Source organism: Eptatretus burgeri, chromosome 3, assembly GCF_056783735.1.
Source record: "Eptatretus burgeri isolate ZD-2024b chromosome 3, Ebu_testis_v1, whole genome shotgun sequence".
Lineage (NCBI taxonomy): Eukaryota > Metazoa > Chordata > Myxini > Myxiniformes > Myxinidae > Eptatretus > Eptatretus burgeri.
Window position 1 is genome coordinate 94369545 of NC_140963.1, and position 18872 is coordinate 94388416.

At 46.9% G+C, this 18872-nt stretch overlaps 1 protein-coding gene across 17 annotated transcripts in view; it reads right to left on the minus strand.

The window, feature by feature from the left end:
• LOC147030477 (transcription factor 12-like) overlaps positions 1-18872 on the minus strand; it is a 336231-nt gene that overhangs the window by 133172 nt on the left and 184187 nt on the right. For 16 of the 17 annotated variants that reach the window (XM_085874584.1, XM_085874583.1, XM_085874581.1 and 13 more), the window contains 2 exons: positions 18023-18152; positions 17745-17797 (listed from right to left, as the gene is read on the minus strand). In XM_085874584.1, the coding sequence (XP_085730710.1) occupies positions 17745-17797; positions 18023-18152 (183 nt within the window). The remainder of the gene's footprint in view (positions 1-17744; positions 17798-18022; positions 18153-18872) is intronic. The other variant, XM_085874582.1, reaches the window with a different exon arrangement.

Sequence of the window (18872 nt, forward strand, 5' to 3'; positions counted from 1 at the left end):
AAGTGTGGAACATAGACATGAGGAGATCTGTGGAAGGGAGAGGGATGTGGCAAGGTATACAGGGTAAACAAGAAGGACACGACAGGGACTTCCAGGAAGGAAAGCAGGGAATTTGAAGGAGGTGGGTTTAGGGTGGATTCTCGGAGGTAGAAAAGATCATGGTTTTGGATGGGGGAGGATAAGAGATGGTAGTGAACAGCTGTTTTGAAGACCTGGAGGGAAAAGTGGGATTGAAGAGAGTGTGGGAGTTTGTTCCAAAGGTGGGGAAAAAGAGGAATGAAAGAATGAAGGTGAACAGTAATTCTTGATTTTGGTAGTAGTTTTACCAGAAGGGGGTTGCTGGTGGACCTTGAGCACCCTGCGGAAATATTGGGGGAACATATCTCAGATAGAATGGGGGGGGGGCGAGGAGAGAGGAGATGGAAGAAGAGACAGACAGACCATTGACCTGCCTACGGTGAGAGAGTGAAAATTAAGTCGTATCTTTTGGTGGTCGTATGGCAGCTTTGCTGCTGGGGTAGCTATCATTTCTTGAAGCGCAACTGTGTCGCTGATGCAGTGCCCCTCTACCAGTACACACACTGGAACTGGTATTCATTTCGCCGACCTTGGAAGGATGACAGGCTGAGTCAACCCCCTGGTGTATTAATTCAGCGGCTGACGGGGCTTGAACTCAGGACCCAAGGATCTAGGATCCCAAGCCACCACCCTAACCACTGAGCCAACACCAGGCTTAGTCGTATGTTTTGACTTTGGTATCATGAATTGCTAATATCAGAAAGAAGACACCAAACACCCGAATTTTTTTTCTTCAGAAGCCATGATAAAGGGCAATTGCACGGCCAAATATCCATTCCGGGAAATGGTGGCTTGATCGTAAAGGACGAAGTGAGAACATGGAGAGAGTTTTAAATAAAAAACCCTCTTTCTGAGGCAACAACGGAAAAGGTTGGCAAAAGAAGCAAACTTCATTGCACATGATGTTGCTCATCCCATTGCTCGATGAGCACCAACAAGCTGTCTAACCTACCTGCATATGTTTTTTGGTGGTGCAAATTTTTTTATGGAACGACCCTCCACATCCATCTCTAATCTTCAATTAAAAATGACAGCAGCAGCATTGACTATGAAGAAAACAAAAAAGGATACAACGTGGAGGCTCATGCAAGGGATAGAACACACAACATAAAAGAGCATACACAGTGCAAAGTGGGGGAAACACACCAACAACAAGGTAAAGGGACACTTGGAGGAAGAGTGAGAGGAGAATAAGGAGAGGAGGAAGGAGAGGTGAAGGGGAAGAGGATGAGGAAGAGCGAAAGGATGTGGGAGGAAGACACAATGGGTGAATACAGGGCATTTCAGTAAGGATAAGACACACACACAATGCAGAAAGGGCTTGCAATGGTTGCGATTAGCTGATGAGTTGAAAAGTCAGATTATTTGGTTTACCGATAGAGTCAAATATAAAAATATTTGTTTGTTTAATTGTATTGAAATAGGTTAACTGCGAAACTTTTGTTTGCCATCTTTATCTTCAATTTTGACAAATATTTCTCCCAAATCACACCTTTGGCACCTATATGAGAGCCACAGCTTTTTGAATCGATACTTTGTTTTTCCCATGTATATCTCAATGGATTTTCATCTCATGTCATTTCATAATCAAAAGAAGGCAGTCAGTCGGGCCGAAACATGGCCCAATGGTTTTGACAGAAATATATGGCAGACTCAGCTAAAAACAAAAAATAACCTACAAACAGCGTGCGTACTTTGCTATTCAGAACACACAACTCATGAAGAAAGTTTGTTTTATCATTCGAATACATCTGCTCAAAATCAACTGATCACGCTGCATCTTGTTGCTGTTTTTAATCACAGATGCTCTTCCACCATTTTACATGCAGTTCCACATCTCATACCCAGGCAGTATTTTCGATATCAAAAGTAGCATTGGGGAAATGTATGTGGAATGGTTGACAATAGGGTGCAAGATAGTCCTAATATGAATAGAAAAAGCTTATATCTTTAAAGTTTAACATGCAAGAAGCAGGGTTTTCTTCTTTGTTTGTCGAGTTTTCTTTTTACATGTATCAAAGCTCAAGAATTTTCAAGATGACTGAAGTCGATATCTGTCAGTGTAGTGTTGGTCGAAGCCGAGCAGAAGCTGAAAGGACCAAAACTGACATTGGCAGAAGCAAATTGATTATGACCCTGAAAAAGGGCTGCAACTGTTTTTGGAAACACAACTTTGGGTCACGTGTGGAACTAAGCATCTTTTGAGTGCATTACCAAGTACGAAGCAGTTTATACGTGGAAGAGTAAACAAAAAGAGGCGAGGTTTTGCCTGTCTGATGATAACTGAACCCTGTAAATGTAACAAGGTAGCAAGGGCACCAAGGACGTAGGAGTTTATCCAATGTGAAGAATCCCAATCAGAGAAAAGTTTTCCAGCTCAAGTGAGCATTCCATTCCCAATGTGTATGAACTGAAATCAGCAAGATCACACCCTCTAGAAATATCGCATGGTGATGGTGGTCTCCAAACAAGACCCCAGCTGAGATCGCATCAAGCCAGTACATCCGTTGAATGGCCCTCCACAACATGTGAATTCAAAACACTGATGGTCCTCATCCTGCCAAGTGCTCCAACTTGCGCACACCTTGAACACCTTTCAGATGCAATTTGACTTGATGAATGAGACATCTCAGAAAATAGTGAAGATTCATGAAACATCTTCTTTGGAGAATTCCTCAACACTTCTGTTGCAGTCTCCTCAGAATATTTATTTGTAGAAAAAGCGCAACAATATTCTCTGTAAGGGGGGGGAGGGGATCTCATGATGACCAACAGAGATGGTGCAATAATGGTATTTTGAAGTTCATTTTTTGAGATTGTCATCAGTGGTTTGTATAATTTCACCTCTATGAGAGAGGAGTGTCATAACCAAGTGCTCAAAGTATGAGGAGAAGCATACAAAGTCAGCAGTGATTATGCTCATCTTACAACAAATGTCATTCAGTATGAACATTTTATGAAATTACACACCTTCTTTATCGAGCTGACATCATTCCATGAAGGCATAACACCATATACAAGTTATGTAAATGGGACCAACATATACTTTATGGTGATACGTCAACGGGAACAAACCAGTCGCCATGACGAGTGGCAGGAGATGCTTTCAGTGGAAAGAAGGCACAGGCAGGTGGAGGAGGGTTGCTAAGGAGTTAAACTTGCTCTTTTAAAACATACCAAGTTCAGCAAAATGACAACTTAATCGAGTCTGAAAACTTGCTTTGCATGTATTGTAAATTCATAAGTTAACATTGAGAGAAACAACAATCTGGAGTGCTAATCATGTAAAATCGTTTTGTTAGGCTTGAAAAGCTAAGCTTGTCAACACTTTTTGTTAGGCTTAAAAGCAGAATGAGGACATTGCTGTTATAACTTGCTTGTAGGTTTTCTGTAAAAAAAAAAGGAAAGCAATAAAACTAAAAAAAATTCCTGACTTTCGCAAAACAAAATGTAGTCATCACATATCAAGCAAAAGCAAAGACGGAGAAAACAGAGGAATGGTTCAAGAGTAATGTCAAGCACAAACGAACATAGACAGCAGGGAAAAGTGAGCCCGGGGGCATGCGGATAGCAGGGAAAAGCAAGCCCGGGGGCGTACAGACAGTAGGGAAAAGCTAGCCCGGGGGCTTGCGGACAGCAGGGAAAAGCGAGCCCGGGGGCGTACAGACAGCAGGGAAAAGTGAGCCCGGGGGCTTGCGGACAGCAGGGAAAAGCGAGCCTGGGGGCTTGCGGACAGCAGGGAAAAGCGAGCCAGGGGCGTGCAGACAGCAGGGAAAAGCGAGCCCAGGGCCGTGCAGACAGCAGGGAAAAGCGAGCCCAGGGGCTTGGCGATGTCAGGGAAAAGTGAGCCCGTGGGCTTGCGGACAGCAGGGAAAAGCGAGCCCAGGGGCATGCGGATGTCAGGGAAAAGTGAGCCCGTGGGCAGGCGGATGCCAGGGAAAAGTGAGCCTGCGGGTGGGCGAATGTCAGGGAAAAGCGAGCCCGGGGGCGTGCAGACAGCAGGGAAAAGCGAGCCTGGGGGCTTGCGGACAGCAGGGAAAAGCGAGCCAGGGGCGTGCAGACAGCAGAGAAAAGTGAGCCCAGGGCCGTGCAGACAGCAGGGAAAAGCGAGCCCAGGGGCTTGGCGATGTCAGGGAAAAGTGAGCCCGTGGGCTTGCGGACAGCAGGGAAAAGCGAGCCCAGGGGCATGCGGATGTCAGGGAAAAGTGAGCCCGTGGGCAAGCGGATGCCAGGGAAAAGTGAGCCTGCGGGTGGGCGAGTGTCAGGGAAAAGCGAGCCCGGGGGCGTGCAGACAGCAGGGAAAAGCGAGCCCGGGGGCGTGCAGACAGCAGGGAAAAGCGAGCCCGGGGGCGTGCAGACAGCAGGGAAAAGCGAGCCCGGGGGCGTGCAGACAGCAGGGAAAAGTGAGCCCGGGGGCTTGCGGACAGCAGGGAAAAGCGAGCCAGGGGCGTGGAAACAGCAGGGAAAAGCGAGCCCAGGGGCTTGTGGACAGCAGGGAAAAGCGAGCACAGGGGCTTGCTGACAGCAGGGAAAAGCGAGCACGGGGGCTTGCAGACAGCAGGGAAAAGCGAGCCCGGGGACGTTCAGACAGCAAGGAAAAGCGAGCCCAGAGGCATGCGGATGTCAGGCAAAAGTGAGCCCGCGGGCAGGCGGATGTCAGGGAAAAGTGTGCCTGCGGGTGGGTGGATGTCAGGAAAAAGTGAGCCCGGAGGCGGGCAGATGTCAGGGAAAAGTGAGCCCACGGGCGGACGGATGTCAGGGAAAAGTGAGCCTGCAGGCGGGCGGATGTCAGGGAAAAGTGAGCCTGCGGGTGGGCGGATGTCAGGGAAAAGTGCCTGGAGGCGGGCGGATGTAAGGGAAAAGTGAGCCCGTGGGTGGGCGGATGTCAGGGAAAAGCGAGCCAGGTGGCATGCGGATGGCAGGCAGAAGCGAGCCTACTGGCGGGTGGATGTCAGGGAAAAGCAAGCCTATGGGTGGGCGGATGTCAGGGAAAAGTGATCCTAGGGGTGGGTGGACGACAGGGAAAAACAAGCCCAGGGGCAGGGGAATGGCAGGGAAAAGCGAGCCCGGGTGAGGTTTGGTGGCAGTGACAAGTGGGCTTGAGCATGGGTGTGTCGTAGAGACAAGCAAGCCCTGAAGTGGACAGGCAGCAGCGACAAGTGAGCTCTGGTGAAGGCGGGCGGGCGGCAGTGACAAGAGAGTCTGGGCGCAGGCCTATAACAACGGCAAGCGAGCTCAAGCTTGGGCATATGGAAGCAAAAACTGAGACTGGGCACAGGCAGGTGGCAGCAATAAGTAAGTCCCAGCCCAGCACAGGTGGATGGCAGTTGTAAGTGATAACAGGCTGGGGGAAAAATTGAGCCAAGGTGTAGAAAATGGAGTCCGGGCAAGGGGTGGGGGGACAAGGAAGACGCGAGACTGGGTGTTTGGCCAGACGGCACGGACAAGCAAGACCAGGCATAGGGGCTGGCAGCCGCGACAAAGGAGCCCAACTGCAGGCAGGTGAACAGGTGAGTGTAGTGAACCCAGGTTTGAGAGAACAATAGAGAAAGTCAAAGGTGAGAGAGAAAAATGAACAAAAGGAACTCACACTTGCGGCCAATATGAGTGAGTAAGCAGATGGACTCTGCAGTAACTGCACCACTCAAAGTTTATTTTAAATATTACTGATTACAAAGAATAATTGCATCTTCTTTATTGCAAAAGGAAATGCATATATATATATATATCTCTATCTCTATCTCTATCTCTATCTCTATCTCTATCTCTATCTCTATCTCTATCTCTATCTCTATCTCTATCTCTATCTCTATCTCTATCTCTATCTCTCTCTCTCTCTCTCTCTCTCTCTCTCTCTCTCTCTCTCTCTCTCTCTCTCTCTCTCTCTCTCTCTCTCTCTCTCTCTCTCTCTCTCTCTCTCTCTCTCTCTCTCTCTCTCTCTCTCTCTCTCTCTCTCTCTCTCTCTCTCTCTCTCTCTCTCAAAAACCATTTCATTTGGATAATTTTTTTGGCCAGAGAAAGAAGTCTTTCATGGTGTTTCTCACATCATGAGACAGAGCCAAGCAAAATAAACAACGGGGTCACAAAGCATTACGGCTATTTCCACATCCGGGCAAAATTGCAAACAGGCACGTTTCCTTTCCTGCACTGTTACATCGGCTCTCGGCCCCTTAAAACAGACACAAATTATTTAAAATGAAGAAAAACATTCACATCAGCTTGTGTCATCGTTCTCCACCCAAAAGGATTTTGCACAGTGATCACGAGAGATTCCAAATGTTGTAAAATAAATTAAACTTTGTCTTGGTAGTGATGTCCAAAATACGTTCATAAGATGGTACAGAAGAATAAACAACAATCATTATTGTAGTTTTGAAAAGCTTCCAGCTGAAAGCCGAATGGTGTGTGCTTACCATGCAACAGCTTATCAAGTAGAGGAGGGTGGGTAGGGGGGGAGGAGGAATTAAAAAACACACACACACACACACACACACACACACACACACACACACACACACACACACACACACACACACACACACACACACCTTGTTCAAAATGTCTCATACAAGTGCTGTGCCAACAACACGAGTTTCAACACCCAAAGGTTGTTCTCATACCAACACAGCTTATACCACTGCAGTCTTCGAACTAAGTCGGACGAACTCAGAATATGTCAAGCGACATGCCGAAATGTGATCACAAATGCAACGCCTTTCCAATAGGTTCACATCGCTCCAAAAGGAGTAACCATGAGTCCACAAGGAATTCAATACGACGGCCAATTTGTCCACTCCTCATCAAAAGACCATGAAATCTTCACTCAAATCGCTGGCATGCCACTTCAGTGACAACAGATACAGTCTCGAGGTCAAAATGCGGTCAAAGCAGCATTCCAATACACAAATGTACACCTTGGGAGTGATGCAGCCTGCATGATACTGCCACTTACCGCCTTGCCGTAATAGTAGACCAGAGGATTACTTCCCATATCAGGTGCAGGATAAGCACAGTACATAGCTCACCGGGGAGTCGGAAAGCAGAGAGAGAGAGAGAGAGAGAGAGAGAGAGAGAGAGAGAGAGAGAGAGAGAGAGAGAGAGAGAGAGAGAGAGAGAGAGAGAGAGAGAGAGAGAGAGAGAGAGAGCAAGAGATGGACAAGAGATAGACAAGGAACAATGCACTCCTGGGCAAGATAGTTTCCTCAGCATCAAAGCATGTCTGTGTTCGGCTAGTCCCACCCGACACGGCATCTACAGCACATGGCTCCGAAAACCGCGGCTACGATGTATCGTTGAAAGGCCGTTTGCGGGGAGGAAGGGGAAGGAGATGTGTGTTGGGGGGGGGGGAGGGCCCTTGAGTGGGTGGGTCGTGCTGCTGTCATTCCAAAGAGACTCGAGCTAGAATAACATGAGCAAGTACATGTACACCCAAACAAATGTCAAAAACAAGTGATATCGATTCATTCGTGGGACAGAAACATTACGCAAAAGCAGTGGCGCAGTTTTATTCTTCGCACTAAGCAATCACATGAAACTTTTTATTTTACTTCTCTGCTTCAAGAAATTTGCTGAAACCACGACATTTGCAACAAATCTCGTCAAATATGCAAAACGACAAAAATCAATGAAGGTGGGAAAAAGAATGATACAGCTACAGTTGTAAACTTTTCATTGGTGTTTATGCACGACATAGCTGGCTTTCATTAACGGCTCCTTCACTCGCACACTGCGCATCCCAAAACGTGTCATGAAACCGTTCTCAATGAGGCTTTTTCCACAGAACAGCAAATCAGGGATGGTTTATAAGAAGTGCTGGCATCCAATGAGGTTCAGAGAGAATGAAGGAAACAGGAGGGGCCAAAGTGAAGGAGTGGGGTTAGTCCTGCACGGAGTGGGAGGTGACAGGGGGCATCAGAGGAACCCGATCGGATTGCAGCCGCAAGAGGAGTGCAAAGGCAGCGGAAGAGAAAGGGAGCGGGATGGGAATAATATGACGATGGAGCAAGTGGGGTGATGGGTGGCGAGGGAGATGGCAAGTATTCGGGTAGGGGGGGACGGAGAGGGGGAGGAAGCAACGAAGGAGTGATGAACACCATAAAAGAAGCAATGTCAGCCACGGATTGCTCCAGTTTGTGAACTGGGGAACAGGTGTTATGCAAAAAAGGGTTCTGAGTAGCAAGAATCAGTAAGTTTCCAACATGTCACATGAGGGACATTAAAATATGACAAAACCTTCACTTACACCAGCCAATGGAAGATTAAATCCACCAACATGAATTAATTTATTTTTTTTGGTCAACACATTCCCTTCTTAAATACAGTCCAAAGTGATCAACATTACTGGGCCAAATATGTTTTGAAAAGTTCAGCGACAACTTAATGAACTATCTATGTAGTTAATGAGATAAATAGCATCAGTTCCTGATAAATGGCAGGCAAGGGAAAAGTCATGTTCATTTAAAAAATTTTAATTTTTTTTCAATTCATCTTTCTGGGACACCAAGATAACCATGTGTGCCAAAAGGTGTGCCAGTCCAGATTTACCTCTTACTGCCAAGCTTTGTAGTGATTTACTTAATCTGCCTCATTCCATGAGCATCAAATGTATAAAAATGCTGTTGGTTCAGCAAGTGTCATGCTTTTCCAAGAACCTAACCTGCAATAATCGCTGACAACAATCAAGTTGTTGGAGTCTTGTTTAGAAACCGAGGTATAATAACCAAAACCTAGAGCTATCATGACCAGATGGATGCTGTCTCATTCATAGACACATGCATCTCATACAAGAAACTACTGAGAAGGAACACTCGTTTCCATCGCAAGATGAAAAGGAAAGTGGTGCCTACGAACTGCAAGGAACGACTAGGGAACAGCTGGTGCTTCGCCATGTGGGGGAAGGGAAGGGTGCTGTTGGGATGTTGGGAGAGGAGGGAGGGAAAGAGGGAGCTATGAGATTATCCAGGGATGGGATGGAACACTGGGCTGATGAACCATCGATGTGATCCACCCCCAGAGGGCAGCAGATCAGGAAAGACTATTCTCATTCTCTTCGCTTGACGGTCCCAGCACATCATGCACGCACAAGGTTTCGCTTTGCCGTATTCCCACCCCTCCGTCACGCTCTCTCTTAGGCACTCGATCTTCATGTCTCTTCTTCTAAAACCCAAAGCTCATTTGCCCAACCTGCTGACTCCCCCACCCTCCCAAGTTCCCTCCCTTCCAAATCACCTTGCCTCCCAAATTATTCGACCAGCAACAAGACTCTTCAGTCAGCCACCCACGATGCTGATGTCATCATTGATGCATTCTCCACTGGCAAAATGTATCAACCGGCATGGCATGTGCATCGGCCAAAGAGTAAAAATAATATACGAGAAGAACCTAACTCTTTAAAGAAGGGTTCTGATGGGATGCATCACGAAAAATATTCATCTCGGTTTATCATGTGAGACAAGACGATATAAAGCAAAAGATCGTTTTTTGTTGATATTATGGAATAATTTTGCAGATAAACTCGAACTTTCAATTACCTTTGCAGGATTACAGTAAAGTTGGCTTTCAAATAACACATGCTTTTCACAGTGAATCAATGACCCACAAAGGCAAGACACAGCTGCCTCCGCATAAGTTACTGAAAAATTCCGTGAAGTTGCATTTCTGCTTTGTGGTGCATTTTGCAATTAAAGATAAAAAAAAATTAAGAACTGAATTAAAATCAAATCGAGAAATTTACAGTTTTAGACATTTATCTTCCACGTAATATGCCTCCACAAGGGGACATACATTATTACGTAAAAAACACTCCAACGGTAATCAGTAAAGCGCATAACTCCACCAAGCTGAGCAGTTTACGTTTTCTATCCCACTCAGAGGCCCGACATACATCTGGACCTGAACGGAAATCAAATTGGCTTGTTCTTGTCACCTAGCCAACTCATCCACCAAGTTTTCACAAAACCCATGAATAACTTTTTGAAATATCATGTTATATTATCGTTTTTTGCGCCATCTCTCAATGGTGAAGAATCACGTATTGATTAAAAAATTATTACATGCAGATATTATCGAGGATGGAATCAATTCGTCCTCGTCACGCACCCAACCTGTCGACAAAATTTTGTCCGAATCCGTCCACAACTTTTTGAGGTATCATGCTCACAGGGGTGAACAGGGGTGAAAACATAACCTCCATCCACCTTCGATGGCAGAGGTAAAAATTAAAAGATTGTCACCTCCGAATCTTATTTTCACAAAAATAGGGGCAATACCCCTGGGCGCTCACCTCGTAGCAGCTGGATAAGAAAACCAGGGAACCACTGCAAGGCGTGGATGATCCACAAAATATGTAATGGAGAAGAATGTAACTACCTATGGATTATTTCTTTAATGCAGTGAACAAACCTTAGTACATCATGTGTAATGAAGGTTGTGGTTAAGTTTCATCGGAATTGTGTGTAGTTTCTGAGAAGAAATCAAATACATATTTTGGGGGAACAACCCCCCCCTCCCTCAAATAGACCTCCTTAGACCCCGATTTTTTTTAATGTCGTGAACAAACTTTGGTATATCACGGGCGATGAACGTTGTAATCAAGTTTCATTGCAATTGTGTGTGTAGTTTCTGAGACGAAAGCAAATACCTCTATTTTTGGGGAGGGGCAACTCCAGTAAACTCCCTCTGTGGATCCCTTCAGACCGCAATTTTTTTTAATGCTGTGAACAAACTTTGATACATCATGGCTGATGAAGGTTGTGGTCAAGTTTCATTGGTATTGTGCATGTCGTTTCTGAGAAGAAAGCAAATACCTATTTTGGGGGGCAACCCGCCCATAAACCTCCGAAGGGCCCGATTTTTATTTTTATGCCATGAACAAACTTTGGTAGATATCAGGTGATGAAGGTTGTGGTCAAGTTTCATCGAAATTGTGTGTGTAGTTTCAGGGAAGTTTCTGGTATTTGTGGACAGATGGACGGTCAGACGGACAGATGATGCGCCATCCTATAAGCTCCCCGGAACGATGTTCCAGGTGAGCGAAAAATAAAAAAAACAAAAAAAAACAAGATGTTCCAGAAAAGTTGGACTTGTAACGAAACGACCGATAGTGGGGAATTTTTCCCCAAAAGAATGAATGTATTTAGGGGCGGTGCGTTCCAACAGTTCGTTCACATCCTATAGAACACCACTCAACAAGCCGAGCAATCAAAAAATACATATGAAACATACAAAACGTAGGAAAATGCAATAAATTAATCAATTTTTAAAACCTAAACTCCATTTTATCTTACTCACCATAACTTTTCACTATTTTATAATAACAATTGAGTAATCTTGTACCTTAAAACTCTCTAATCGTCTGTCAAGCTGCCTGCATCATTCCTCCGCCCTATAAATTATCCTTCCCACTGGGCCATGTGGTTTCCCCCACAGAAACAGGTTCCAGCTTTTGTGCCAGCACAAGCACTCGCTCCACAAAACCTGACACTCGTTCTGCGACGTCTACACGGGACCTCAAGGAGAGCCCCCCGTTGCCACACCCACTTTTGGCCATCACGCCCACTTCGGCTGTGCCTGCTCCCCGTCGCCACACCCACTTTGGCCATCACGCACACTTTGGCTGTGCGTGCAAAGACCGCGTTGCCCAAATAGCACGCCTTGCCACATTGCCCGTCAACACGGCCCTTGTCGGCATTCTGTAAAATAGTTCAAACAGTCACCGGCGACAAACCAATATAGCGAGCAACATCGGCTAATCATTCACCATTGATATTTTGTTTCACGATGTCAAGTTGACATCCAGCTAGAGGCTGGTCTTCCACTGCATGGAGGTTACGTTGATCCCTCTGCTTCAGTCGGAAAACTAGGTAAGTGTGAAACTACTCGACGGATAGCGATTTCATTTCCCTAATAGATTGATGACGGACATGCGAAACGATGAATAGCGGGACGACTTATAGCAAGGATCACCTGTAATACCCTCCTTGACCAGCAGTGGCACAACGCCATACATATTTATATACAGCGACTTGGGATGCTTCCCAAACCCTGAACCCCAGCTTGATGATTATTTTTTTATTGCCTATTGCCTTCCCGTGCACCTCGTAGATACAACCACCAATTTTCAATTCATTCCATCCAGCAGTTCAGGAGTGCATAGAAGACAAACAAGCACACACAGAGATACTTCTATAATCATATTGTTGTGATTTTGCGCCTGCCGGCGTGTGGGCAGCCACATAACTCGGATCGTGGCACGTCGCCCACCGGACGGACAATTCAGTCATGACCTCCGGAAACTATCGCCCGGAGCCAGTCACGGGTGGGCCTTTCGACCTCACCACAATCGTGCCAATCGACCACCCGCGTAGGATAGGGTTCTTCGCCAAACTCGACCTACCTAAGCACCCATGCGGATGGTAAACCGGGCGATCGTACCTCGCCGCAGGTCGACTCCGGACACGAGCCGCTTGGACGGCCCGTTCCATACTATCGGGATAACCGAGCGGTGTTATCGTCGACCTCGACGGTTAAGATAATTTACCGGGCATTTTGCACCCACTACGAACCCTTTACGTGAAGCAGGATGGAGATTCAATTAGGAAAAGACGAAGCGAAACGGGAAAACAGTTCACACAATGCACATTTATTTCCCGGCACACGGAAAGCACATATGTACAGCCATACAGTCAAAATGCACATAAAGCAACCAAAACAATAAAAGCAACAACGACGCAGAGTTAATTCCGCCTACACGCACACACGGCAACATTTATACAGTTCTACTTTACAGACGGCGCCAACACACATTTACACAAAAGCAAAGGAAAGAAGCCACCCTCATAGACAAGGAGGCAGACAAGCCTGTAGGCCAAATGTGCACGTGACCTGGAGGAGCGGCCAGGTCCGCGAGACCGGGGGGGGGTTCTACCCGCGTCCTCGTGATGCGTTGGCGGGCGAGCCGCAAATGTGGCCGCGCGGCTGTGCCCCGACTCTGTGCTCCTTGGCGGGTTTCGTTGGCACGACGTTTGGAGTGGGGTGGGAACGGGGCCCCCTTTTGCACTATCTCAACGCGGGGGGAAAGGGGGAATTGTTGATGCCCTGGGGGAGGAGAATGGCTGGCTGGCTTGGGTCCCGCGACGAGACGAGCGATCCCCCAAACCGTAACCTCGTTGCCGACCGCCATCCTTCTCGCCTCGGACCCGAGCTCCTTTGCTTGCAGTTCCACCGCGCGCACTCTCCTCACCCGACTCTCTCTGCAACTCTTCTCCGTTCCACACTATCCTCACCCGACTCCCCCGATGACTTTTCCACACTCTCTAAAAACTCTTCAGTTCCGCACTCTCCTCACCTGACCGACCTGACTTTGCCACTCTTTTTGCCTTGCGCTCGCCTTTTTATAGGCGGACAGGAGAAGCCAGTATGCAAATATACGGATCAGAATGACCTAGGGGGCAGAGCCACGCTCGTCCATTGGTCGGAGGAAACGGGGGCGTGAACCTCCTCTGATCCTAGAATTTGCATATATCGACTTCACACACACACGCGCCTGGAGGCGGGGCCAAGCCGCCCCGCGCTCGCTAATTGGATGGAGGAAAAGTGGGCGTGAAGCATTTTTGATTCAAATTTTCCCTCGGAAAGGCCGCTATTTGCGCTCGCGGCTTGGTGCGCTCGGCACCAATCGCCGAACGGGCCCGAGACAGCCCAACGTTCAGTGTTCACAGGTGGTACGGGAATGGCCGTAGAAGGAGAGAGGTGAAGGTGGTGGAGGCTTTTCGGTGGTGGTTTGATGGTTATGGTGCCGTTTGGGAATGGCGGTGATGCGATGATGTGGGAGCGTAGATGGTGGCGGTGGCGTGGTTGTTGTGTGATGGCGGTTGAGACGTGGTTGGTCAAAATAAAGACAGAACAGAAAAATGGCTAACTCTAAGCGTCGCATCCCGGATGAATCACATAAATTCCCTCTATACAACGGGTTTGGGCTAACTACACATGTACCTATGAAGATATCTCACCTGAGGGCCCTTTCTGGTGGTTTGCGAATTTCCACAGCTGTAACAATATATAAAGTAAACCCTCACCATTCATAGTTCTGGCATTCACGATTACAGGTCTCAGCTGGGCCGTATTCGCAGCCGCAGCACTTCCATCTTTCTCTGCAGAAACTAGTGTGAGGCGCAGCGTATCACATCCCACTCCCTCTCCGAGTGCAGCCTTTTTAATAAAATTAATGTCATGCCGCTCTCTGCTCGCCAACACCCTGACTTTTTGGTATATTTTTTTCTGTGAATACTATTTAATTAATAATGGCACCGAAGAGGAAAGCATGTGATGGTGCTCAGAAAGTGAATCTAAGGCTAAATGGGAGAGAAATTTTTTTTTTGAAGGCTTGTTGGGTATGGCCCAGTTACATGTGGCCTGGTAATGTATTAATTGAAAAGGAACACGCCCCTGGGGCGTTCCATTTGCAGTATAGCAGCAAAAGCAAGTCACTTGCAAATTAAACATGCCCCAAGGGTGTGTCCCTTGTAAATTAAGAGCAATGCATTTAGAGTTGGTCGGTAAAGCATGCTGATTGCTTTACTGATGGACAGGTAGGCAATACATCAACTGATAAAGGTTTGACAACATGTTTAAAACATCCATAAGTGCAGTTTGGAACTATTTCAGGAACGTCAAAGAAGACAATTCAAAAGTTGCATGCTCATTTTGTTCAATAGACCTTGCACATCAATGGAATACATACAATATGTGATGTAACCAAGGTTGCATGTAAAATGTATATTAATGTTCCACACATGTCTGGCCTCATGCATATTCATGTTTTGCCTCATGCACATTCATGCTCCACCCATGTCTTGCTTCATGCATATTTATGCTCCACCCATGTGTTTTGTCATCTCCGTTGGACAGGGGCGAGGATGGCTCTTCCCTGTCTGGCGGAATGTGTGGTTGTCTTTGGTGAAAGCATGGTTTTTGCTATCGCACTTGGAGCGTTTCAAAATAAAGAAAAAGTGATTTAAACCTCTGCAAGTGTTGGTTAAACTGCGTGGGGCATTCTTTATTCAAGAATTGGGACATGTAGGCCATTCCAGGATAGAATATGCAAAAACATTTGAAAACCAAACACCAGAGATAGTAACTATTGGTGACAGCTGAGAATGCAGATTCAACGAAACCAAAGTTTGCAACAGCACCAAGTTCGCTTTTGCAATTGATGATTGAAAGCACTTACGCCCCAGTATTCTGCCTTCCCTTCCCCTCACGTTGCCTTTCCATCCACAACCCCTCCCCCCTCCTAGCTCTCCCTTCCCTTCTCCACCCATCGCCTCCATCCTCCACCCCTCCTTGCTCCCCATTCTCACTCTTCTCCTCCCTCCCCTTTCTACCCTCTCGCTCCCTTCCCTCCTCTTTCTCCCCTCTCACTCGCCCTCCCTCCTCTTTCTCCCCTCTCGCTCGCCCTCCCTCCTCTTTCTCCCCATCCATCCCCTTTCTCCCCTCTCGCTCCCCCTCCTTCCTCTTTCTCCCCTCTCGCTCGCCCTCCCTCCTTTCTCCCCTATCGCTCGCCCTCCCTCCTTTCTCCCCTATCGCTCCCCCTCCCTACTCTTTCTCATCTCTCGCTCCCCTCCCTCTTCTTTCTTCCCTCTCGCTCACGCTCCCTCCTCTTTCTCCCCTCTCGCTCGCCCTCCCTCCTCTTTCTCCCCTCTCGCTCGCCCTCCCTCCTCTTTCTCCCCTCTCGCTTCCCATCCATCCCCTTTCTCCCCCTCTCGCTCCCCCTCCCTCCTCTTTCTCCCCTCGCTCCCCCTCCTTCCTCTTTCTCCCCTCTCGCTCGCCCTCCCTCCTCTTTCTCCCCTTTCTCCCCTCTCGCTCCCCCTCCCTCCTCTTTCTCTCCTCTCACTCCCCTCCCTCCTTTTTCTCCGCTCTCTCTCCCCCTCCTTCCTCTTTCTCCCCTCTTGCTTCCCCTCCCTCCTCTTTCTTCCCTCTCTCTCCCCCAACCCCTCTCCCCACCCCCTCCTCTTAGTATTCCCATCAGCGAAGCAACGGGTGGTATTTGCTAATAAATCCTGCTTGGAAATGAGAATTTGTGTGGTCATTTGGGCATGCCTGGTATTGGCTTAATGTTAGGGTGGTGGGCTTGGGATCCGAGGATCCTGAGTTCAAATCCAACTCGGCTGTTGAATTAATACCAGGTGGGATTAACTTGACCTATTATCCTTCTGAGATGAGCAAAATGAGTGCCAGCATGCTGATATACTGCATCAGAGTGGCGATCCGTCCAGAATCGTGCCCAATAGCCAAAGAGACTGCATCGGCAGCACCAATGCTGTGCACAGAGTATGGTCCCAAAGAATGGATGGATGAATGGATTAGGGCATGGGAGCTTAATAGTACATAGTGGATTGGCATACAAATCCGTTGGATGAGTAAATTGGGTTAGCACAGTTAAGTCACCATAAAAAAGTGAATCGCCTGTAATGGTTTGCTCAGCCACTTCTGGCAGGCTGATTCACCACGGTCATGTTTGAAACACTAATTTGCGCTTAAATGAACAGGTGGAAGCTGAGAGCTCTCGTCAACTCCCTACCCAGCGGGCATGTAGGTCTTAAATACTTGTGACCGTTACAGTATGTTTGCCCCACAAAACTAAAAGTGGCTTGCATCAGGCAGCAGATATTACAAGTGGACAACAACAACACAGTTCAGTATTTAATCAACATTGTTCATCTCTAGATTTCTCTTTGCAGATAACATTTATATCTTTAAAATGATAAATCCCACCATATATTAGTCAAAGACAAGCCCCAAAGGAGGTGTGCAAGCCCGTTATTGAAGCACATTCTTCTTTCATATGTAGCAGAAGGATACAAGTAGCATCATTGGCTGAGGGTGCGGCTGTGCCGCAAATGTAATACCCTCTACAGGTTATGGCAGGAATTTGGAATTTGGTCAGGGCCAGGCGAAAGCTCACATACTCTTTGCGAAAGACACCATGGGATCTTTAACATCTACCAACTAATGCTGGCAGACAGGACGTCCATCGTTTAAGCATCAATCTTCAGACAATCAAAATAGGGTTCATCAATGAGCATAATCGGAGTAAACACGTGGCATGGTAGACCTTGTTCATGTGTTGCATGATTTGGAGGTTGACAAAGAGATTTGGTTAAGCAATTGATGTGTGAATCTCTCTCAAATGCTGCATCGCTTCACATGGTGACAATTGAGAGCAGTGCTCAAAATTCATTCAAACCAGAATGTTCAGTTTCCAAGCCTCCCTCCCCCGTGAAAAACACTTTTGTTAAACCTCAAGAATCAGAGGCATGACATGTACATTATTTCCCACCAATCAAGTGTGGTGAAGAGCCAGCCCACAAAATGGTTCAAACTTCAAAAAAAAACAAACAAAAAAACGAGAACAAAACAGCTACAACCACACAACAAAATTAGTTTGAACAGAAACATTCCACAAATAAGTGGAATTGTGAGTGATAACATCCGATAAACAAGTAGGAGACATTTTGCAACAGTGGAAAAAAAAAGAAGTGAAAGCCAAAGTCCCCACAAGAGGGCAGACAGATTTCACAAATCCCCTTAATAATCTCAATATTTTATCACTTACAGTAATAAGCCGGTTTTGTTATTGTTCATGCATCACTGTCTCCAAAACTTACCGGAGAGGACAATCCAGGAGGAATTTTCCTTGGCTTTTTTCTCAATGGTTCTGCTGTGGGAAGAGCAAAAGCAAAAGCCTTTTTAAGCACAGCCTTTCACCAGAGGCCACCATAACAATTGAGACAGCAGCCCACAGCATGCGCACACCTGGAATGCATGATCAGTAACATGGACGAAAGGGCAAGAGTGGTTGGGAGGGGTGGGGTGAGGGAGGAGGAACGCATGGCAGAAGAAAGGCAAAAGCACATGGGTTGATGCAAAAGGGGAGCCACCATACCGACACCAGTTGATGGGTCTCTCAGGCGCCGTGATCCCAGAGCGTAGGTGTAAAAAGGAAGAGTGTGTTCAACTGTAGGACTTCTGGTGTTTGAATCAGCCATATTCAGCTCAGAAGGAAGCAAGCCCGCCTGGAAAGGCAGTCATGAATTGGCGGGGCCTCAGGATGGCTGGCACAGTAAGAGTGGGTGGGTGGGTGTTTGCGTGGCGTGTGCACGCGACGCCAACGTACAATCTGTTTCTCATCAATACCCGGCAGTTATAACAAAAAAAAAAAAGTTCAATATTAATAAAATAAATTCAGTCTTCACTCTGCTACAAAGAATTACAACTCCCACTTCCACTTGCTTATGTCTCTCTGAACAGGCCAAGCAACGTCTTGCCTCCGCTGCCATTAGGAATGTGACCCCATGCTTCGCCACAACTTGTGATCGAGTAAAACCTCCCATGTAAAGACTAACACCGTGTGGTTATTTTGTATGACTATTTTTATAAAAGAACCGACAAACAATGATGGTCAGTATATACCTTTTTTTTTTTTTTTTACAATATTACATCCCACTTCATGAGGACAGCAGGCTTCCATGAACACAGCACAACTGACGAAAGTCACAGCGCAGGCTTACGTGCAAGCATAAAAGTGCAAATAACAAATCTCTGCCCAAATATTTTCGTCTAGGAACTGCGTCTGCAGTGGGGGAATTCCAGGTAAAAATAATAACAGCAATGGACATAAGCACAGTGCTCTTATTCCTCCCAACACGTCCTCAGCACTTCCCCACGTCATTGCTCTCCGGTCGGCAAACAATAGTGGGATATCCTGCAGTTGAATAACCCAGTCTCTTCATGCA